The 23,926-nt window shown below is 41.5% G+C and overlaps 1 protein-coding gene across 2 annotated transcripts in view; it reads left to right on the top strand.

Moving 5' to 3' along the window:
* F13A1 (coagulation factor XIII A chain) overlaps window positions 1-23,926 on the top strand; it is a 58,948-nt gene that overhangs the window by 10,673 nt on the left and 24,349 nt on the right. For both annotated transcript variants that reach the window (XM_084204591.1, XM_084204592.1), the window contains exons 4-7: window positions 7,732-7,983; window positions 14,884-15,002; window positions 20,592-20,699; window positions 23,071-23,245. In XM_084204591.1, coding sequence (XP_084060717.1) covers window positions 7,732-7,983; window positions 14,884-15,002; window positions 20,592-20,699; window positions 23,071-23,245 — 654 coding nt within the window. The remainder of the gene's footprint in view (window positions 1-7,731; window positions 7,984-14,883; window positions 15,003-20,591; window positions 20,700-23,070; window positions 23,246-23,926) is intronic.

Here is a 23,926-nt window from a genome sequence, read left to right as displayed (position 1 = left end):
TTTCTGTCATGAGAAACAAGATCTGAAACACTCATAGAACAATGAGTGTTTAATTAATTTTAATTACAACCCGTTTTAATCCACAGTCCATTTAAATGCCATTTTCACAGAATTCAGGGGCTAAATTGTATAAATAAATAAATAAATAAACATATATATAATTTGCATATATATATATACACACACACACAAATATATATATGGGAATATATAAATAGTTCACCCCAGTCTCCTGAAAGTCACTTTTACAGACATTCTTCTATGATGGCTCCTTATGACTGAAGTCGTTCTTGCTTTAACAGACTGTTTTCTGTGGTCATCCCTGGTGAAATTGACTGAAATGTTAGCATATGAATTATTGTAATTCAGTTTTGCACATAATCCTTTATTAAATTAGGACCATAGTTGCCTGCCAAAGTATGGAACACAATGAGTGTGCCAAAAAATCCGCATGGAAAAATATCCACTTATAAAGAGTAATCATATGTAATTCCAGTTCTTGTGCTGGACCTCAGCCCTGCCACAGTACCTATGGTTTGAGAGCTGCTCTGTCACCACATATTTCCTTCATTTCTGCCTACTTCCTGGCTTTTACAAGTGGAAAGGTGAGCATCACCACCGGAGTGATCCTTGTTTTATTGGTCTGGGGCTGCAATGAAAAAACCACAAGAGAAGTGCAGATGCTGTGCTTACATCTAGTTCCCCACAGTGGGATTAATTCCCGTTTGTTTGGAGCCTCAGTGAACCCAGAAGAGCCAAAGGGACTTCCTCATCCATCTTGATCATCCTGACTCCTACCTTTGTGGTGATGGGGATATTTCATGTTCCTCTTCATTTTCCATAATGCAAGGCTTAGCCTGGGACAGCCAGTTTGGTGTGGGTGTTGCAAAGTTTCCACTGGCACTGCTGCACTAGCAGGGATTTCTCTGAAAAGCAGATGAATGATGAGATGGGCTTATACAGCCTTCAATCTTGCTTTTAGTAGTAGTTTCCAGTACGAGGCTGTAAATCCTTGAGGGGTTGATGAGTTTATATGGTACATCCTGACTCTAATGATGTATTTCCCCACATCCTCATAAATTGCTGTCTATTTGTGTTTTCCTTAAATGGCTTCATAAATCCATATATATTGGTCTAGCCCTAAATGTTATTATGAACATTATATTCATTGACGCACTTCTGGAAGGGCTGTAAATTCCAGTCCCTCAGGCTACTATCACCTTTCCACACGTGTGTATGTGTGGATACCCACCCACCCGTCCATAGGCTCTCCTCAGGCTTCTATAAATTATTGGCTTCTGGCCTGAGATTAGAGGAGAGACTTACTGCTCCTTTTTCCACAGTCTTCCCAAGCCAGTTCCAGAGGGATAGTTACAAACACATCAAAGAAGCTAAGAACATAAAGATGTTAGAGCTGATCCCATATGGCTTATTTAGGTGATACCAAATTCCCACTTACAGTCAGAGGGATGTCTGAGTTCAACTAAATAACCAGAGGTCCAGTTCAGGGTAGGCACACCAGAATCTATGGAGCTCTTCATACTGTCCTACAGTGTCCACTGCCTTTCCCTGTTTTCACAGCAGAGCTGGGCCAGGAAAGATTCCAGGATTATTGAGGTTTTGATGATTTTGTCAGACAGTAATTCTGCCTTAGTGGGAAGTATTGCTACCTCTGCTGTCACCTGTTCTCCTCAGCAGCTCTGGGGCAGGTTGGATTGTAGCCAACAGAGGTGCTGGAAAATGAGATGTCCCCCAGCACTAGGGATGGGATGTCAAGCTGAATTCTTACCCTGGGTAAAAATTGCTCTGTGGAAAACTTTGGATCTTCATGTTTTAGGAGATTCCTTAGCACTATCAAGAGAATTAACTGGTCTAGAGGACACACTGTGTTGGTAAGTAACTCAGCACTGCGAGTTTATTAGATCCTTGTTTCACAAAGAAGTACAAAAAATTGAGTAGAGATACAAAAACACCTGATGGTCTAAACTTGGAGTCTCATTTTGTGACAGAAAAAAATAATTTATTAGCAGCAGAACATATTTCCTAAGGATTGCCTCCCAGCAGACAAGAGACCTGTTTGCCAGCTCTTAGCAAAAAACAAACCTCTCCACTTTCTGAACAAAGGCATTGGGGTATTCTTTTCATCCCCTCTGGAATTCTCAGCTGGGCCCCAGAGGAGTGGAGAGGAGAGAGTCCCTTGAGGTGGTCTATGAATGCAGTATTTCATGCAAATTAGGCTTTATTAGGCTGACTTTTGCATTGCTTCAGCAACATCAAGTGGCACATAAAATCTGGCTGTATTTTTTAGCTGTTTTACTAGCTAAGGTACGTGGCTCTGATGTGTGTTTTACAATTGTAAAGTACTACAAATATTCACTGCTGGGACAGAATGGCCAGATGTTAAGGATTCATAACTGGAGCCATGAGGAAAACTTCTTTCAAGATATTTGTGTTTACTACATTTCCAAGTTTGTATATAGCACTTCTGAAGGCAATGGAATTTGAGGGTGGTAGGAACCCAGATGAGATGTTAGAAATTTAGAGACTACTGCTTTTAACAAAAAATTGTTTCCTCTTCTTGCTTCTTTTGATGGTTTGGAATTTTATTGGGGCACATCTCCTGTTTCTTTCTAATTTGTTTTACTCTGTGTTTCATGTCATAAATCCCATATGCTAACACCTATCTCCTAGGCTGCTTGCTATCAAAAGGCTTACCTCTGCTGTACTGGTGACTTCCAGCTCAAACTTATTTATCAATATATCACAGTTATTATACTTCCATGGGTGGTGCTGAACTAGATTTACATAAAACAGATGAACTTATAGGAAAATTGTTAATTACTGTGTGTAATCAACAACTCCAAAGAGAGACAGATCACTTGACTCCTTGAAAAGCCAATCTTCCAAGGAGGGTTCCTAAAACAACAAAGGCTGCTGAGATACAGCTTTGTTTACCTCCTTCTCTTCTGAGGTATCCCACTTCCATCAGGAAGGAAAATCCCTGTGAAGCTCACTAGATCTCTAATCTCTGTGCTATCAAACCTTCCTTCCTCCCTTCTGGAACTGAACTCAGCTGTGTGGGACCTATCCGAGAGCACCTGCTGGTCCCTCCAGTGTCTGTGCCAACAGCACAGCACTAATTCAGCCCTGGCATTTATGAACTGTTTAATGCACACACACAGAGAACAGTGTGCATGTCCACTGGGGATCAAGGGGAAAACTAAACTACATGTAGTCAGGAGCTTCCAGGGACAGGATAGAGAAGGAGGAGAATAGAACCAAGCAATCCCTGGTTCCTGATAGTCACTTGTAAAGAACAGCAGCAGAATTGGATAACTGGAGGAAGACTGCTCATGTTTTGACAGCTGAACTCACTGTACCTATCTCTCACCCTCTCTCTGTTGCTGTAAATCCCTCTCTGGTGGGGCAGTTCTACCCAGAATTTGACACAGCTTGCCTCCGTGCCTGATGGACCCAGACCTGATATGCTAGGGAGGAAAGGCATATGTTGAAAATAACTGACTTTGAACACAGGTGTGTGGCCACAGTTCTGTGGTTTAGATGGCTTATTATTTTGCTGCTACATAAATAGATTTTGGCAAGCTTTAACAAATGCTGCACTTTGCTCTTTGCCTCTGTAAAGTGTTTGTGTGTGACAGGGGACATCCCATGCATACCCACATCCACATACACTGCAGTCATGGTGCCTTTTGCCATGTAGATCTTTACTCCTGTTTTTTTAATTTATCTTATGAACTCCTTCAATAGCAACAGCAGCTACTTTGCTCCTCTTTTTCTGGGTGCCTGGAAACCCCAAGAAGTATAGAGTCAAGCTGAGCTGCAACTGAAGTGAGAAGGAGCTTTAGGACCCCAGCTTGGTTAGCTACAGAAACCAGGGTAGAATAAGAAAGGATAAGAAAGAAGAAAGATGTATCAAAGCATTGCAGACCTGTGCACTGTGCATCAGGGGAAATAGATTTGTTTGTGCCATTAGATGTTTCGTACAAGGGAGGTTTCTGTAAAAATTGTCTTCTGGCAGCATTGTGGCTCAGGACCTAGCACTGAAATGCAGTGTTGGAGGCCTGAGAAAGGGGGTCACTGTGAGTTCTCTCCTCTCCTGCTTTAAAGGCAGGACAGTCAGTAGCTTCTATTCAGTACATGATATCTTTGAAGGAGCCTACAAAAGAAAAAAAAAATCACCCAGTGCAGGAATCTCCAGACTTTCTGAGTTCACAGGCTGGATTTTCCCATTTCCATGTGCTTTTAGAGTGAGCAGACAGGGACATCCCAACAGCGTGATGTCATGCTATGACTTTGTCTGCCACAGAGCAATTGGCTGTGAAATGTCCTCGTGTGGGGGCCAGGACCTCCTACACCCAAAGTAAACGTGAACACTGGGGAGTGAGGCAACCACAAAGAACTGGCTGTGGAGCATAGTTCAGGCTGCCAACTCGTGGTGCAAATCAGAGCTGGAGAGATCCTGAGCCAGCTAATGCTACTGGCATAATGTCAGCACCCTCCTGTCAGCATAAAAAGGGTTTATCTTGTCTGCATGTCCCACTTCTGACATGCACTCAAACTGCCTCCTCCCTCTCTGTGGGTTGGGTAAGCACCAGAGACCCTTCAGAGAGTGCTCTGCCAGGCATTCACAGGCTTTTGGTAATAAGCCTTTGGATAGTATTGAATCTTCTTCCTTGGAGGCTCAGCCAGAGAATGAAATCACCACTGCATGTTACTCCTTCTGAGGAAGGGCCAACGTTGCAGATATCCCAACTACGAGCCAAAGCTGGCTCTACTTTTCCACTGCAGCCAGAAATGTGTGCTCCAGATGTAGATAAAGGTGAAAAGGCCAAGCCACCCTGACCAGACTTCCCTACAGAGTTGATAAGCATAGTACTGAGCCTATGTAAGAATTATTTGGCCAGCAACCTTAGCATGCAATGCCAAAGTTACTCAGCTTTATAGCACTCTAGTATCAAGACAACACGTGTGTGTATAGGAGACTAGTGTGGCTGATGCTGTCAGGTGTCTAGATGAGTGTTTACAACTCAGCTCTGCAAGCTCCTGACAGAAGTAACAATTCCCTTGCTCTTTCATTTCCACCCCCTATTCTTCCATTTGCATTTTGTTTTGGTTTTGGTTTGGTTTGGTTCTATTTCAGAAGATTAGGGAACCTGTCCCCTCTTCAAAGAAAACATTGGAAATTGCTCACTGTGCTCTTGAAGACTCTGCTCATCTTCCCAAAATTCCTTGTGGGTTCAGGATTTTTGTAACCATCATCAAGCACCAAATCATGATTGTCTGTCAGCAGCTAACAATGTTCTCTTGTATTTACTATTTATAACACCTGCAAAGTATCCTGACTTCTAGGATATCTGTCCCTGGCAAATCTGCTATGTCTGCAGGGATGCAGAGCACCCCTGGTGCCCCAGAGCACCTTCTCCCCATGGGTGTGCAAGTTAATGCAGTGACCTCTTACTCTGTGGGACCAGGTGTGTGGGGCTCTGGGCTGAAAGAACCTTGCATACTCCTTCAACAACAACTACAGCTGCTGCCCTGTCAAGCAAAAGGTGTATTAGGGTGTCTTGTGGCTTTGCTTGTTTGGAAGGGAAAATGGGATTTTGAATTTTCAGAAAAAATGAGAATACCAGAGGCTTGGTTCTTTGCCAAAGCTGCTTATGAGGTGCCAGTGGCAGTGGTCCCATAAGGATGTCTTGAAAAGTTTTTGTGGCATCTTTGAGATCCTATCTGGTTCCTGTAGGCAGATTTTCTGGGAAGTGATTCTGCAGTCTCCCCATGTACACGTGGCATACACAGACATGGTGGTGCAAAGTCACTGCCAGAGCACAGCTCCTCCTGTCCCCAATAGGCTCCTACACCAACATGCAGCTTCCAGCAAAGACAAGGATGTCAGTTCCTAACCATGTTAAAATAGTAATCTCTTCCCCCTCCCACCTTTCTGAAGGAGGTACAGGAGGTATTTTTAAAAGTAGCACTTGCTAACAGTTTTCAAGGATATCAGTTCAACTGCTTGGTTTGCTCTGCTGCTTTGTTTGCGTGGATTGCTTTTTTTAGAAAAAGATTATGTCAAAACTAAAAGCAAAATATCAACTGTAGAGGCAAGCTGGGTCATGCACAGTTGCACTACAAAGGACAAGAATGTGTTCAGCTCCCAGATCTGTTACCTCTATAGGTTCTTCTCTCGGCACTGGCTTTCTTTTGATGGTTTATATTTGAAGTGTCCAGTGCTCTATCTTCTAGTGTTTTCTATTGATTTTGCTCCCTTATTCTATTCCTTTATTCTTCTGTAGGTCTTTTCCTTCCATTGTGTTCCTCACTGATCTGAATGAGTTTCATGGGTTACAGCATCCCTGGCCTGCAGGGCAAAGTGGGTTATTTATGTGCATTGAATATCTACAGAATGAAAATTCATGTGCTCAGAATAACCTCTTGGATGAAGCACAGTAGCCCCAGATTTCTCAGAAACACAAATGTCGTGGCAGCTTGCAAGTTTCAGATTTAAAGCTGGAGTTGTCCTTTCCCAAAATGTAGCAGTGTTCAGATCTGCAATTATCTCTACATTGGCAGTATAAAAATAAGCAAGCAAGAAAATGAGTTTAATTTTGAAGTTCTTAAATAGTAAGAATGAAAAATATAGAAGTCTGTCCCTCCGTCTGCCATCATTGCTTTTCATTACCCTATTTTTGAATGAGGCCGACTTTCAGCCTAAAATATGAAATGAAGAGTAGATTTGAGAATGAGATAAGGAACTCATCCTTCTCACAAATGTCTCTTCTGTCTATGCTTCTGGTTGGCTTCCAGATTTAGTTTGGCTCTACCTCAGTCTCAAGAGGTGGAGCCTCACACAACTTTGAATCCTGGCACTGTACGTGTTTACATGTAGCCTATCCATCTAGCTGCTTTTAGAGTTGACTGAGTAAAATAAGCTCCTCTGGGATGTGATTTGTCTTACTATGAGGCAGACTCTCACGTGAGGTACTTTGGAGGCATGTCATACTTTGGGACCCATTTCTGGCAGAGAAAGTTTGGTGATTCAGCCCCAGTGTGGTGGTTTATATTCTGGGCATCCAAAACTGGTCCCTCAGGAATGGATGCTCAGAGGGAACTGAGCACTGGGTATCTGCATGTGGACTCATTTGTGTTTCCTCCATCTGTGTGGACTTCATGAAAGAGCGCTTGGCCTCTGCTTGGCAGTGCAGTAGTGCAGAGAAGAATAGGGTTTTGCTCTGCTAAAGAGCCCCAAAGCTGATGTCTGTGCCCCAGAGGGCACCTGTGTGCGAGCGACAAGAGTGGTGGGTACACCTGAACTGGGGAAGGGGCTCTTACTTAAACTCCTAAACTTACTAACAGTCTAGCTGGTGTTGTTGACACCAAGGCAAGGAGTAAGATGGAGTGCAGCTTGCTGCACTAGGATAAACAATGGTGAGCAAGAAAAGCCTGGGCAGCCCCTTGCCATGCTGGCAGGGCTATCTATGCTCTAGCAGTGCTTAAGCCAGTGAGACTGGAGCCTGCTGGAGAGAGGGAGGTGGGGGTGTGGGGAGCTGTTGCAGGTTTTTGTGTGGCTGTGCTGTCAAGTTACCAGGCCCTGTGAGGGGCAATGAGAGAGTAGTTCATTTTTGCCCACTAAAACCTGCCACCTCCATTGAAAATAAAACAAAAGGACAGAGGGCTGCTAGAAAATTAAAAAACTGTCTTCACTTCTCTCTCCAGGTCGCTACCCACAGCGGAACAAAGGCACCTACATCCCAATCCTAGTAGGCAGTGTGCTAAAACCCGGTCAGTGGGGAGCAAAGATTATCCACAGGGAAAACAACTCCATTCGGCTGTCCATCATGTCCTCTGCCACCTGCATCATTGGCAAGTTTCGCTTGTATGTCGCTGTCTTGACTCCCTATGGCATCCTTCGGACACGCAGGAATACAGCAACTGACACCTACATCTTGTTCAATCCCTGGTGCCAGCGTAAGTACCTGCTCAAAGGCTTACACTTTGTGCTGCTGGGCTCATCAGCTTTTAGGTGGGTTGGTCCAGGAATGGGAGTGTGGTACCAAGGAGGTTGGAGACATGTTGGTTTGGGTTTGGAAAGTTTACAGTAACTCTGCCAAAAGTCAAGTCTTTCCGGCTGGGGAATAGCCCTGTGTGAGCAGGGTTCCATGGTGGAAACCAATGACTTTGTTTTGTCTAAACTCTGCATTGTTTAATGAGGCCAAGCCTGTGTTTGCCAGTTCAGGCTCCATTTCTCATAGTAAACATACCCTAAGGCTTTACTCTGACTTGAAGAGGCAGCACTGAGAGTCTCCAGTGTGCCTGTGTGTGCCTTAAATGTGTCAATATAAGCATATTTTTTTCCAGGATTTGGTGTGGGGCAGGATGTGGTAGCCTCACATACTCTGTTGTCTCACATTGCTAATTGCCACATTTGGGATTGAACCTCTGAAGTCAAAATATTGCAGGAATTCAATGGGAGCTGCTGTTCCTGCACAGGCTGGGTGGAGTCAGCTCGCTGTGGCATCACTGGTGGTGCCTTCCTGCTGCTACATGACATTTGCCCTTATAACTTCCCTTTTAGCGGTGACTAATTAGCAACGGTGCCCTCTCTGAGGAACAAAACATTTAGCAAATGAGCCTTTTTTTACAATACAGTTGGTTGAAGAACAATTTTTTTTTTTTTTAAATCTCCCAGGAACCATGGAAGAAATCAGGCTTTATGCTGCCAGGGTTGTATTTTACCCAATGAACTCTGTGTCTGGCTTTCAGGAGAGAGCAAGGAGGACCAGAGAGGTTCGACTCAGCCTTCTGACAGACTGTAGCACTGTCTTAGCTTCCGACACTTGCAAGGCTCCAAATCACATGTATTGCAGTATATTTAGGTCACCAGCTAGCTTCAATATTCTCCTGCTACCCTTCCTTCATCTTTCCATTTTTTTGCCACAGTATTTGCATTAAATAATCCTGTACCAAAGAAGGGCCCTCCTACCAAGTGACAAGTAAGTTTAGCATTATTAGTAGAGCCCATTATTCAGCTGCACTGCTGTCAGTACATGGAATGATTTGTGCTGGGTTCATTACTTGTCCCTAGTCCAAGGGAATATAAGCAATGATTAGCTTATGCATTATTTAAGAAGATATAGATTAATGCTGAATAAAGAGGAGTTAGTTAAGTGGGAATAGGAGGGAAGGGCAGGGCTGAAGGCCCTGCCACACTGTGAGATACTTCTGAAAGCAGTGTAAGGTACCTCAGAGCAGTGTGCTAACAGTTTGTTCTGGAGGGTGGGCAACAGAAAGAGAGGAAACATTGCCAAAGCTATGAGCAGACAAAACTTCTCAAGGTTTGTTTTGGCATCATCAGACTCGCAGCTTCAGTCAGGGAAGATAGAAAGTTCTACCTGAAGGTAGAGCACTACTTGATTTTAGTCCTGGATGTTGTAACAGCCAGCACAGTGATGCTGCAATGGCTCAGCACATCTTTGGAAGGGTATAAACCCCAGGGAAAATCTTCCTAAATTGCCTCAGTTTGCCTTGTGATTAGCAGACAACCAGCCGTGGCTGCATGCAGTCCTAATGTGGAGAAAAGATGTGATGTGGGGGGGTTGCCTACCCCACTGTGGTGTGACTGGGACCACACAGGCTGATGTGAGGTGTTAGTCAGAGGGAAAAGGGGAAAATCGATCCCTACTTCACACTTCCTTGCCCAGCAACTCTATGTGCAGACTGATCCACCATTATTCATGGTATACAGACACTTTGCTCTCCTGTGCTGTCCATCCCTCACACCTTAGCTGAATGAGTCCAAAAGCCAGCAAGATTAAAAACCACAACATGGGAGTAAACCCACAGGGAGCAAGAAATGCAGCAGTTGCCTCCAGTGGCAGGTATTGGCAAGGCTGATGGAAAAAGTCTGCCTCTGGAAAGCAAAAAAGATTTTCTGGGCAGCAAAGACATGTTGTGTGACCCTAAATCCAAGGCAGGCAACTTGGGGACCACATTTCCCTCTGCAGCTTACATTTTCAGGTGTGTCTCAATGGCTTCAGGTCCTGTCCCTTGCTGACTACTGTGGTTTTAATTTCCTGCTTGTTTCATTTGGATTTGGATATATCCTCATTCCTTATTCCTCTTTTACTCCCAGGTAGTTTGGGCTAATTGGCTCCTATATCTGTCTTTCCCTCCTCTCCTTTTGTTAGAAAATCAAGGACTGTTTCTTCATGCTTTATCCCCTGGCTGGAAAAGATTTTTCAGTGGAATGACAAAAGGGTAGAAAAACTGAGGCAGTTAAAGTGCAGAGAAAACAATAGTTTGAAAATCTTCTAGGCTTGTTTGCTGGTTTAATAGCTAAGCAGAAAAGTCTGAGTGAAAAGCCTCATTAAAAAGAGAGAAGACTGATGCCAGGAATGAATGGGGATTGTTATAGCAGGGAGCAGAGTGTCGGCTCTAGAGCCTGGCGCAGCTTTCCGACTCATCATCTCGGAGGAGCATCAATATGTCAGTATGAGCTTTTCTTTAAGTCAGAGGCATTTGTGCCCTTTCTTATTACTCCTTTTCTCACTATAGTTCAGTTTTGACATATTTTCCCAGGCAGGGTTGTTTTTTTGTCCCGCTGCTTCAGAAGAAGTTTGAATACTTTACCAGTCAAGATACAGAGTACTTTGCTTCCAGAATCATCATATGCTTTTATATATTTTAATCCCTTTATCTATACTTAAGACTGATAACCAAGAATGCTTTAAAGACACAGGGCCAGATTCTCCAAAATTATATACACCAGCCTCAAACATCTGGGAATTCGCCTAACTAGTGGATTGAGATTTCAGTTACTCAGGTGTAGTTTTAATTACTAAATAAGCAAGGTAAAGTCTGTGAGGAGAGACAGCATCCTTTCAACAGCCAGATGACATAGCTGGATAAAACAGATGTGCTTTTAGGCATGCAGAGCTCTCTTCAGTTCTGGAACAGAAGATACAAATGGCAAGTAGTTAAGGATAACTTCTTGGAATTTAACTAAACTCTTGGCAATATCAGACTACATGAAAGCGGAGAAGAACTCCTTTGATCTGGGTACTGTGAGCTCTTTCCAAGGAGCTGTGAGCTCTTTCCAAGCAGGTGCTGAGTCCCTGCAACTTTCTGCTGGGGAACATTAAGTGCTTATCAGGAAAAGACCTTGTGCTGACTTCTGTGACTCTCTCACAGGTGGAAGTGCATAGTGTAGCTGAGTAAGTTGCACACCCTGTGGGCTGAGGTCTGCATTTCGCTTACCCAAGCCTCATGCAAGTGGATCACACTTAAGCAGTTTAATACATTGCAACTTTATTGAGTCAGCTGCATATTTCTACTGCTTAAATGTTCTAATACAGTTTGAGGATTAGTAACATGTGGTTGACTCTGGTCTCATCTCACATGTTACCAGTCATCCAAATCTGGTCCAATAACATTTTATTACTTTTATAAGTAAATCTTAAATTTGATTGCTTGTGCCATAGATTCCACATGGGCAAAATTGACACAGAACTTCATGCTTCTGCTACACTAATGTAGGCAAGTACTAGCAATATTCAAGGTGGCATACTGACCTTTATCCTGGGCAGAGTGTTTTTTGTAGATAACTACAGTTACCTCTTGCAGCTTGGGGTTTGTCACAGTACTGCCCTCTTCCCAACAGGAGCCCTGCTGGTTCCAGTGAGGCCCAGCTTCACATTCCTGGATTCCGTCAGGAGCACATTGAAGGGAGGCTGGGAGCTCAGGGCAAGCCTGGTGCTTCCCCTTCCACCTGCCTGCTGGTGCTGCTGTGCTCAGCTCTCTCACTGCATGAAGAAATGGCTTTTCCAGCACCACAGGGTGGCTGTGCTGGGGTTAGGGTCCCTGCATGCTGGGTAGAACTCATTCCCTTTCCCAAATAGAAAGGGTTACTCTGCATTCCTCACGTCTTTAGCTAGGGATTCCTCACCTGCAGTGCTGCCTTCACGTGAAGTGTATTTTCACCTTCCCCAACTTCAAACAGAGTAGCATAGAAGCTAATTTGCTTCTTTGTAGCATTGCTGGTGTCTCAGTAAATTCCCAGGATAAAAGAAGTGAGTAAAAAACCCTCTGAACTGCTAGAGAAAAAGAACAAACAAACCCAGCACATTTCTGTGGAATTCTTCTGTTTGTCAGATGTGAGCCTCCACTTGCACAAAATAATTAGGAGTTGCATTATGTAGAGCATGCTTAGCATCAAAGTAGTCGCAAATGCCTCATATTTTTTTCTAAACAGTCTCAAGGGCATGAAAGCTGTCAAAAATCAAAGCAGCTGGCTTCCCTATAAAACACAAAAGACCTTTTTACCTTATCAAAAACACAAATATTTAAAATAATCGACAGAGAAGTTAATCAATTTTCATCTGATTTAGCAAAGATCATGCAGTCTCAAAATAACATAAGCATCTCAATTGATACCAGCAAGATCAATGTTGATATTTTTAATCCCCAAAAGAAAACAACAGCTGCCAAGAAGGCATATGCACACACTTCACTGAATGTGTAACTGCACAGAAAAAGGTGTGAATTCTCCTTCTTTAAATGAACTCGATGTACTATTTGTATGAACAGACTTTAATAAAATCCAGTGCTCAGTGAGAGAATGCAGATAATCGTTCAATGAGCAAATCAGGCAAATCCAGCCTAATGAAACAGAGTCTACATAATCTGTAACACCTGCCATATTTTTAGTGGGATGTTATAAAGAACTTGTTGGACCACAAAAAAGTCATGCAATATAGTTTCATAACTATATGAGAGTCCCTGCTTGCAGAAATGGCTGCAGCCTTTTCATTCACTGTCAAGTCTGAACACTCTCACCTCACAGCCTCTGAATATAGTAAACCTAGGATCATCCACTTTACACCTGGGTGCAGGTTGAGGTTGGCTAAGTCACGGGTAGTGAAAGGCTTACAAACTTCTTAATGGCCCTGCCTTTAGAAGGCAGATGAATACCACCCTGCCATATAACAAGAGCGGGTCTCAGACCCGTCTACTTTGGGTAAAACTCCATGGAACCTGCTGTTCCTCTGCTTGCTCCAGGTTGTACTTGGCATCAGAGGCTGTACAGCAACTGCCATAAAGCATAACAGCAGGCACTGCTCTCCTCAAATGCAATACAGGCTCCTTGTATTTAACCCCTGCGTCTCTATCATCCTTTGCACACCAATGTGGAGGTCATTGTATTACACATCCAGGCATAATCCCTTACGTGTGTGTATATGTAGGCATAGAAATAGAAAAATATCTTGAGGAAAAACAAAACTTTCAGAAGGGTCAGGTGTGTATATTGGCAAAGCCTTTCATCTAGCTGAGGCCTTGCCATTGATTTTTTAAAAAATTTTAAAATTTATTTAATTTTTTAAAAATTTTAAATTATTAGTATTATTTTTATATTTTTTAATTTGTATCACCTTTAATTTTTAAATTTTTAATTTTTTCCATTTAAAAAAATTAATTTTAAATTTTTTTTTGTTTTTAATTTTTTAATTTCTTAATTTTTTAATTACCTTTTTTGTTTATTTTTAAAATTTTTAAAATTTTAAAATTTTCTTAAATTTTATTTTTAATTTTATTTTTTAAATTTTTGATTTTTTTTATTTTATTTATTTTAATTTTTAAATTATTATTATATTTTATTTTTAAATAATTTTTTAATGGAGTCAGGTTTTAGCTTATTTTTGGCCAAATTGCAGATTCATGGAGAAATGAAGAAGCTTTAGAGGATGAGGTTTACAAGAAAGTGCAAATCTGATTTGCATTTCAACAAAACACAACAAATCAATAGGCTTTTAGAAGTCAAATGATCCTCTAGTAATTTGTAATAGGGTGCTGAAGAAATCTACTATGACAGTAGTGAGTGTAGTTTTGTACTTGCTCATATCAAACCGTTGGAAATTCCCTTTAATTTGCTGTCTGGAACCACAGTACTGATTTCCTCTAATTAATTAATTTCCATGCCATTAATTGCTAACGTGTATCTTTTAGTCTCAAAATGCAAGCATTGGCACGGGAAAGAAATCTTTAACTATTCTAGAATCTCAGCATCACAAGCTGCTTCACACTTACCTGTGAATGTCTGAATGGTTTCCTGTCATTCAGGGTTCCTTATGAACGTTAATAATGAGTTATTTACGTATGTAAATCATATTTGCAAGTCAAGTGTGTATGCATATGCTCTTGATTTTTGATATAAGTCCAGTCTAGAATGTACCTTTTGTATATGTTTTGATAAAGACCTCATGCAATTACTTCTAGTTCTCATTTAGACACTTGTGAATATGAATTTCTCCTCATATTACCTGGTCAGTGAAGCTGTGTGGGGAAGGGATACTCCAGTCAGTAACTAATGCACAGAAAAGGCAATCAAGCCTTTCTCTTAATACATTATAAAAACTGTATTCCATTTTTTTAATGCACTACAGATTTTTCTTTAGATCTCTTGACCTGAGCTGTTTTCCATTAACATTAACAGGTTTGAAATTGTTCTTTGATCTGTTTGTATAGGTGCAGAATTGCATCATGGTGCTCCAACTTTTAAATTAGTTGTACACACACTAATCATAAAATTCTTGATGAGATGTGACATTTTAATCATACTTTACAGATCCTGAGAAAACCGGCAGAAGTTGCCAGCACTTTTCCATCTTGCATGTTTTAAAGTTGTATATCATATTCCTAACTAGGATGACCACCTCCTTATCCTTGTACTCTGTTGAAGCAAGTAATGCTTTGTTTGATACAAGAGGGGTACTTTTCACCAAAGATGAGTGTATTACATGCTAAGATGTTTTATCTGTCCTATGTGAAAATCAGGCACTTGTACTAATATTTATTTTTTGTAAACTAATGCAGTGGATGCTGTGTACCTGGATGATGAGAAAGAAAGGGAAGAATATGTCCTGAATGATGTTGGTATCATATTCCATGGAAACGTTGAAGACGTAAAATCAAGAAGCTGGAGTTACGGGCAGGTGAGCTGTTTAGATCTCCTCTGGATGCTCCCAGTAGGACAGCAAATGAGTTTAATTGACACCAGACTGTGGTTGAGACTGTGGGCTCTGGAATGCATTATTGGTTTCTCCTTCAGAAAGATAAGGGGTATCATTTTAAAATTTCATGAAGTGGGTATATGCCTAATCCAGAAAAGCAATACTGTAATAGCTGATATTTAAAGACCTTGTTTCAGGGGCATATTTCAGATACTAAGAGGCTGCCTGTTGGAAGTTATAATCATTAGCTGAGGTTTCCACAGGGCAGAGGTATTTCTGCTGCTGCATTATTGCTGCTTCAGGATCAAATCAATTTATGAAAGGTAGAGTTCTTTGTTTGGCTTTTTTTTCATTTTTTGACAACAGGTTGTATTGTTTTTTGACTTTTCTTTTCAGCTTTAGCAACTTGGTGGAAATAATTTTGTTCTTCTTGGGGATCAGATAGTCACAAGGTTCCCATGACAAAGTAGCGTTTAATTCCAAAAATTTTAAATTCTGGGAGGATATCTCCCTTTTCTGCCTGGGCTTGATATTCATCAGTCTCCAGTGGTCTCTTGCAGTCTGGGCGAGACACCCTCCTCTAGTCTGGAGTGGAGTATTGGTGTGCCTTCAATAGCATAGAATCATTGAATAATTTGAGTTGGAAGGGATTTTTAAAGATCATCTGTTTCCACCACTCCACCATGGACACAATCACCTTCCATTCGACCAGGTGCTCAGATTCCTGTGCAGCCTGGCCTGGAACACTTCCAGGGATGGACCATCCACAGCTTCTCTGGGGAGCCCATTCCAGCAATTTACCACCATCATTGAAAAAAACTACTCCTTTATATGTAATCTAAACCAGCCCTCTTTCAGATTAAAACCTCTACCCCTTGTTTTAGACTTTTTACTTGCCAATTTTACCTCAACTTTCTCGTAAGAGCTACTCAGCCTAAAAATCCCTACGAGACGAAGAATTAATTTATTGTGTTAGAATGGGAAAAGGGCATTGCCAAGCAGAACTGAAATGATAGCAAAGCTATAACCCTAGCTGTCACTCAGAGGGGCTCCAACAGACAGATACTGGACATAGGGAATTTGTCTCATCTCATCTGTTGATTTTCACAGCAGCACAATTAAGAAGGCATTTCCTTACTACTGTGGTGATGGATACATTCAGTTTTTGTGGTACCTCCCTAGCACAGCCTTGCAGAAGGGTCCTTACATCTTGCATTCTCTCCCTCAGCTAAATACCACCTCAAAGCTTGAGCAGGATGGATTGCCAGTGTGCTTGCCCTGGAGAGCTCTTTGAACTCACATCTCTCTTTTTTCCTAATTTAAGGGTACAATTTCATCTTTTTCTTCCTGTGGCAGCACTGCATTAGGGAGTTCCTGCCTCTGCACCATTCCTTTGGTTGTGTCAGTGCCATCGTTTGCAGGGTCTGACTGGTTTCCTGACTGAGACAAAAACAACCCATAAATAAGGAGTGGGGAAGAAATTCCATAAACTGCTGGTGCCTCTGATATAAGAGATGTGTAACCAGATCCTGGGGCCAAATCTGGGCTTGCATGTAAGCTGACCAAAAATGCCCCCTCCTGGCCCTTCTTTCCCCCTGCAAGCACTTGTGCAGGGAGTCAGACTGGAGAGCTGATCTAGCATCTGAATAAGCATCTCCTTGAATTTTTTTTCCCTCTGGGTAATTTCTTGGGTTTGCTCTGTTCCTAGATTTGGGATTCACTCCATGACAGATGTAAGGGGGAGGGAGAGAGGGGAATAAGCAGCTGGAGGTAGAAGATGCTGCTTAAACCAGATGCTGGATTTATGTCCTAAGATGCTAAATTTATGGCCTATGGTGGCTTGGCCTGAGGTGTTTATATTCTGGGATTCTGGCATCTTCCTGACACAAATACCAGCCTTCCTTGAGAAACTGCATTATTTATTCAGTTTTGCTAGGAGGTAGTTCTGCCTGGGAGGTTAGGGCCATTCCATAGCCCTTTGTCAAGTACTTTGAAAATGGAAATTCCTGTGTTGGTTGAAATCAGAGGACCTGATTTTCACCCTGTGCTGTGGTGCATCTTTTGGTATTGGTTGCCCATGTGAAAGCTGTGTGGCAGATGCATCTCAACAGGCCCAAGCCAAGAGCTTTAATGGAATGAATAATTTTGTAGGGGTTTAACAGACATATCAATCTGCAAAGGAACAGAAAAAATATTCTTCTCGTTCCTTTGCTTTCAGTGAAAGGGAGGAGAGAGTGTTCCTGATCTTACCCTGTCCATTTCCAACCATTAAAGACACACTTTTGGCAATCCTAGATGTTAAAAACAGCAGCATTTCTTTGAGTAAAAGCACTAGCAGAAAGGCCTATATTATGAATATATCATACAATTATATTTTTTCTGTTTATGATATATAGCCCTTTACAACATGTAAGTAAAAAGCACAAGGCCACACAGAGTCATAAAGGTACATGATCATATACAAAAATGCAGATAGAATAGTGCATGGTAATGTTCTTAAGCTAAAAAATTACTTAGGACAATGACAGCTGGAAACGTTAACTCAGGTTGTAAATTGAAAAGGAGCATAGAGTTCAAAACTGGTTGGAGATGGTTTTCAAATCTGCTGTCTGTAATGAAAAGCATCAACACGAGAGAGGAAAAGGCAAGAAATGTGGACAGAGGAAGAGAAAAAACCAGAACAGTTGAAACATGGCTGCAATGAATGATGATAGAGGCATTCCCTGTAACATGACTGTGATCCCTCCTAAGAAACTGTAAAAGGCAGTCACTTAGAAAATTCCATGGAGGATCCAGGGGAAATTTGCCTAGGCACATAGGAATTCTCTGAAAAATGTCAGAAGTTGGATCATTTAATGTTGACTTTTGGTTTTGTGAGAAAAAGAAAATAAAACAGGTGGGCATAGAGTTCTGTTGCCATCGTGGCTTCTCTCAAGCCCACACATTGATCTGCTTGAGCTTGGAAACCCACTGTGCCCATGTAATTCTACAACACATGCATTTGGTCAGGTCAGACCACAGACAACATGAGATCACATCTGCCTGCAACTGACTGTGAGAAACACAGCCTCAAGTCAGCCAGTGCAAAAAGTGACACAGCCTCTCTTACTTTGGTTTAAATGGAAGGTCATCCGTTGGAAACAGTTTGGCATGCAGGTGGATGCCCAGGACAGCTATGTGTGCTGCTGTATGTGCACTTCACCTGGGTATTTTCTCATGCCTTATTTTTCCACCTGCATTTTTTCCCAGGTGGTTTTACCAAAGTTCCTTCCTCCTGAAAAAGGTTTATTTTCATTTCAGCTTCAATGGAACAGACAGGGACTGTGCCCGATTCAGGTTCACCCAACTGTCCTAGCTGCCCTGCCTACTACTTCCCAGAGATGTTCTGCCTTTTAACTGCTATTTTTCTATTCCACTTCCTTCTAGGTAGGATTTTCTTGCCAAGAATGAGGGCAGAAAACTGATTTAGTTTGATTAATTATTTTTTAAATTCCTTAATAGTCAAGAAGGGCAAAACTGGCCTTAGCATTAAGGCTACTCTGCATCCTACACTACCACAAAAGTGCAAGCCAGGTGGCCCTTGCAGCTTGTCTTCTCTTTGCTGTTGATCCAGTTATTTCACTAGCATTCATGTCACTTTGTAAATGCTATGGTGGAAGGCAACAACCCTGATAGCTATTTATTTCCTCTTTATTCTTTCTGTATATACTGGCGAGATTGACAGTGTCTCATCAACTGTAGATGAGAAAAGTTTAATTTGCAGGGTAAACCTCTTACTGATCTAACCCAGGCCTGAGTAATTGAAGTGCAGATAGCAGATTTTGATCCTGGTAAAAGATTGTTGGGCCAGACTAGAAGAAAAGTGAATTTGAGCCAGGAATGACAGCTGCAAGGGCCCAGGGTTTACATTTTCTGTTGTGAGGATTCTCCTTGAGAAAGAGGTTCTCCACAGCACAGTTATTGACCCGACATTATTTGCATCACAGCCCAGTAGAGAGGACTGGGATGTGCAATTATTCAGCTTCCCAGTAATGACAAAATACTAGTAGTAGGTCTCTGAGAAACACTGATCCTTGTTTCCCTATTCCCAAACACCATTAATTCAGTTTTGCTCACACTATAAAGTCATCATTAGCGAATACCTGCTCCAGAAAAAGTAATTCAGTGCAAGTGTGGGTGATAATAAGAGAGATGTGCTGCCTTGGAGGATGCTTGCTGTGGAAAAGGATCCGTATGGCAGTGGTACCCCCAAGGCAGAAGCAAAGGACTTCCATTGGCCAGGAAATGGCAGAAGATGGTGACGCACGATGGTGCTTCCCCTTTCTTGGCTTATGCCAGAGCTCAGGGTCTAGGACGTCACTTCTATCCCTCCCATCTTTCCCCCTGCAGCAGTCTTTACTCTTTGAGGCTTCCTTTTCAGCTCCCTGACCTCACTCTTCATTTTCTTCTCTCCACACTGCCAAAACAGCAGTTTGATCTGGGGTCTTTCTCACTTTCTTCAAGAGGTAAAATTCAGGATGGCCTTATCTGCCAAGGAGCCCTAAGCCAGGCTGTAGAGAGTAAGGAAATCAATCCAGCTCTAGTAGCAGCTTGAGAGCAAAAATCCTATTAGCATGAATCATATCTTTCAGGATGCAAGCATAGAACATAAAACCTAACACCATGGAGTTTCTGTCACAGCCTTGAATGTTAATATAAGTTTGTGTATCTAGAAGGTATTTGTTTTATTATTGTGCATTTCCCTGTCTGCTGCCATTTTCCAGGGGACAGAGGTATTTTCCTTCGCTATGCAGTTTCTTCTAAGGAAAATGAAATACATAGCAGGGCAAGTTCTGTGACAAATGGTTTCTGGTCTATTTAGACACCTCTGCCCTCAATACATTCTTGTGCTTGCTCATGCTAGATTGGAAAAAATGTACCTTTTCACTCTATTTTTGAAGAAGACTGCTTTAGGTCACTTGGTATTTCTGATGTCTAAATTTTTTAGACCAGGATTAATCTATATAATTAATCTATAAAATTGACAAGCTTTTGGCTTGTCAATTTTAAACAGATTTTAAAAATAACTTTGAAATATAAGTGTCTTCAAATTACAACTGGCAAACCACGTATTGTTCAAGTTCTCAGCAATGCACTGGCTGTGTCAGAGAAGCCCTGGAATTAGCAGGTCTGGAATCTATGAAGGACATAGAGTCCTTTGCAAGTAGACAAGCTTCTTGTAGTTATTATTATATACCCTCCTATTATATACTTGTTAGCACTTAAAATTTCATGTCCTGTCACAAAGTCTGTGTTGTCATTTCAACCTTCTGGAAACTGGACTGAGATTGAATTGAAAATTACACACTCTCTTCCTTCACAGACTCTCACATTTTTATTTTTTTCCCCACACATGGGTGATTATTCCAGAAGAAAATTTCTATTGTTAAACACAGAGCTTTGATGTGACCAGCTAATTTTGAAACTGATCAGCAATTACAACAACAGGGAAAAATAGCTTTGCCTGTTCTTTCCAGAATAAAAAGTGAGTCAATTTTTCCCCTGTGTCCCTTTTTATTTTCTTTTATCTAGTTTGAAGAAAACGTTCTGGATGCATGCCTGTTCCTGATGGACAAGGCAGAACTGGAGCTCTCTGGTCGTGGAAACCCAATCAAAATCTGCCGTGTTGCCTCAGCAGTGGTATGTAATGGTTGCCTAATATGTGTTAGAAAGGACCCATAAATCAAAGCTAGGCTGATTTAACTGGCCCTCTTGCCCTGGCATGCTCTCTACAACACACAACAGATCGGTTGTCCATTCTGACAATTGTCCATTCTGGGGTCTGACATTTTATTTCTCTGCCCTAAAGTTCAAGCATCTGCTGTTGGCTTATTGCCTTTTCTTGAGAATTGTGCCTCACTGGTGGGAAAGCCACTTTTAGACATTGCACTCCAGGCATAAATGTTTGTTATGTGACAATGTGCTCATTTTCCAGTAGCTAATATAATTGAGAAAGCAGTTTCTGCTATGGATAATACAGTGGCATGAAGGGTGGAGTTTTGGATGGGGAGCTGAGGAACTTCATGTGGTCTCCAGCGTTAATCTCAATGGAGTCTTAGAATACTGCAATGGTGCATGTTGTTGTGTCTGATCCAAGCCCCAAAAATAACTGAGAAGACTATCCAGACCTCCATTCTTTCCAGTTGCCAGGCACCAGGAATCATGCTATGGGTGCAAGAGCAGTCCCATCCCTAATATTCAAGATGCTAGACTCATCCAGGTTGTGGAAGACAGAGGCTGAGTCCTCTCTTTTGCCTTATTAGAGGTCTGAACTGGTGCTTTCTGCTTCCCAGAATAATACTCTAGTCACTGAGCTAGAGTAATTAGATGTTCTCCTGAGCCAGCTACTAAAATAGACTGTCCACAAAATATGGCTGCTGGAGATAGATGATTCTTTAGCCCATTTGTTATAGAATTTGCTCAGGCCTTTAGAAAATGAGCTCTTTGTCTTGGAAGACATTGAAGTGGAATCTCCAGCCTCTCAAACTTGCATGTTAAATAGAATAGCTTCAGCAAGAAGTATTGAGAACACCTCTACTTCTCTCTGTCTTTTAACATTTTAGTTAGTTCTTTCACCCCAGACATTAGAAATATAGCTTTGGACCTTTGGATAGAAGAAAGAATCAAATGTGGTTTCCTCATCCCTGAACTAGTAGATGCAAAAGTCCCTCATGTAAGGACTGTGAAAGTCCTCAGGACAGAACTGAGCAAACTTTATGAATCCAAACAAGGCTTGGATATTAGTTGGTTTTGAGCCACTCAGTATTTTAGATAAATGGAGGAGTTCACCATTGGAAATCCAGGACTCAATAGACTTTAGGGCTAATCTGCAGAATTGGGCCATAACTGTGTAGGGGGTTTGGTCATTGAAATCTGGACCTGAGTAAGAAGTGGGCAAGAGGTGCTGAAATGCCACCTGTGTTACTTAACCTCACTCTTGCTCAAGTTGAAATGTGGTAGAGTTGAGCTTGTCCGAAGATATGCGCTCCCTATGCTGGAATCCTTTTGAGGCTTTCTGGCATGGCAGGTAGTGTCCCTCTCTTCTTCCACTCATTATAGTCAGAGTGGAAAGTGAAGAGAGAGTGTAGATCATCATGTTGTCCTGTCCTTGAAGTGATTCTTTTCTTGGCGTGTTTCCTACACCGGTGAGATGGGCACAACCTCTTAACCCGTTGGTTATGACTCTGAATACTTATCTCAGTTCAGTCCTAGAGTTCACAGGAAGTCGATTTTCTAATTATAAAAGAGTAGTTAATGCAGCCAAAAGCTTTTAAATGAGAATTGTGATTTATTTGGTTGGCGTGTAGCTGTTCCACATTAGCATAATTAAAAGGTACAGCGTGAATGAGCTTTTTGCACAGCCTCAACTGGTTTGGTTCAAATTGCAGCTAGGAGACATATTGCTCGTTAATGCCTATCAGTATAGCTATTAGTCAGCAAAACTCTTTGCTTTGTATAATCTTACCAGAGGAAAACTTACACAGCAAATTCCTTCTTGTTTTCATGTGAGCCAGACCAAAGAAATTAGTTTCTACTCTGAAAATAGCAGTAGATTGCTTCTCCTCTCATTCTGTTGTAAATCAGGAGTGATTTTATTAAAATCTCTGGGCCAATATGGACAGAAAAACAAATGATGGAAAGAACACGGCTTAATATTTCTGAGACTTGCTTACCGGTATATAATTGATTGTGTTTACTTAAAATACACAACAATAAGCATGTTTAATGTTAATAAAACTTATTAACTGGCAACATGGATGCTCAGTGCGGTGATTTAATTTCAGATTTATTTTTTGACCTTCATTCAGAATTGTTCAGTGATGGAAAATCCATGGCCCTTAACAAGATTGTCCTACTTATCCCCCTACCTTCATAATGAAACACTTCTCTCTTAGTTTCGAACCTAAACCTGGCTATATTCACTCTTTCTCATCCTTTTGGTTTGTTGAGTTAAAGAGCTTTTTGTTATTCAGTCTCTGACATCTCTAATGCTCATTTCCTTTGATTTTAGATTAACTCCAGGGATGATGATGGCGTGATTGCTGGATCCTGGAATAATATGTACGATTATGGTGTTGCACCTTCAGCCTGGACGGGAAGTGTGGACATTCTCTTGGAGTACTACAGTTCTAAGCAACCTGTCCGATATGGCCAGTGCTGGGTTTTTGCTGGTGTCTTCAACACATGTAGGTATCAGTGAGAAAAGCTCCAAGCTGCTTTGTGGCTCCTGCTTAACAGAGTTTTTAGGTAAAACTAACTAAAATACTTCCTTGCTCTGTGCTGTTCAGGAGCAAATAGTAGAGATACTTAAAAATACATGGCTAAAATAATAGATGGTCTTTAAATAAACCTCTGGTGTGTCCTTCAGGTCAGCTGCTCTTCCACACAAATCTGTTAACTATTTATTGGTCAATGAAATGTACTCAGTGACTCATTTGTGTGAAAGAAGTTGAGTCCATCAGCACAGTCCACATTTCTGTCATGAATTCTTAGACAGAGTGCTTGTTGTCTAGACCTAAAAGATTAAATAAATACTCAATATGGGATATGTGAAAGTTTTTCTGCTCCAGAAAGGCCAAATCTTACCTACTGAGTATTGCTCCTAAGAAAATTGAGGTGCACTGTCCCTGCATCTGTTAACTCAGCACTGTTAACATTTTATGTAGAGTTCATGAACTAGAAGAATGAAGAAAATAAATGATGGCCTAGTTTTTGAAATGTCTAGCACTACAAGGTTAAGTCTAAACACATTTGGTCAAACTAGAGTTCTAGTGTTTCAGTAAGCAGAATGTTGCAGGTCATAAAAACCACTGGGGAAAGCAGCCTTGCATTGGTGCCATATTTTGACTGTCTATCACTTTCTAACA

The sequence above is a fragment of the Fringilla coelebs genome (genome assembly GCF_963513975.1).
Source record: "Fringilla coelebs genome assembly, chromosome: 1".
NCBI classification, from domain to species: Eukaryota; Metazoa; Chordata; class Aves; order Passeriformes; family Fringillidae; genus Fringilla; species Fringilla coelebs.
Note: the sequence above shows the minus strand (reverse complement) of the source record. Positions and strands in the feature narration are given on the sequence as shown.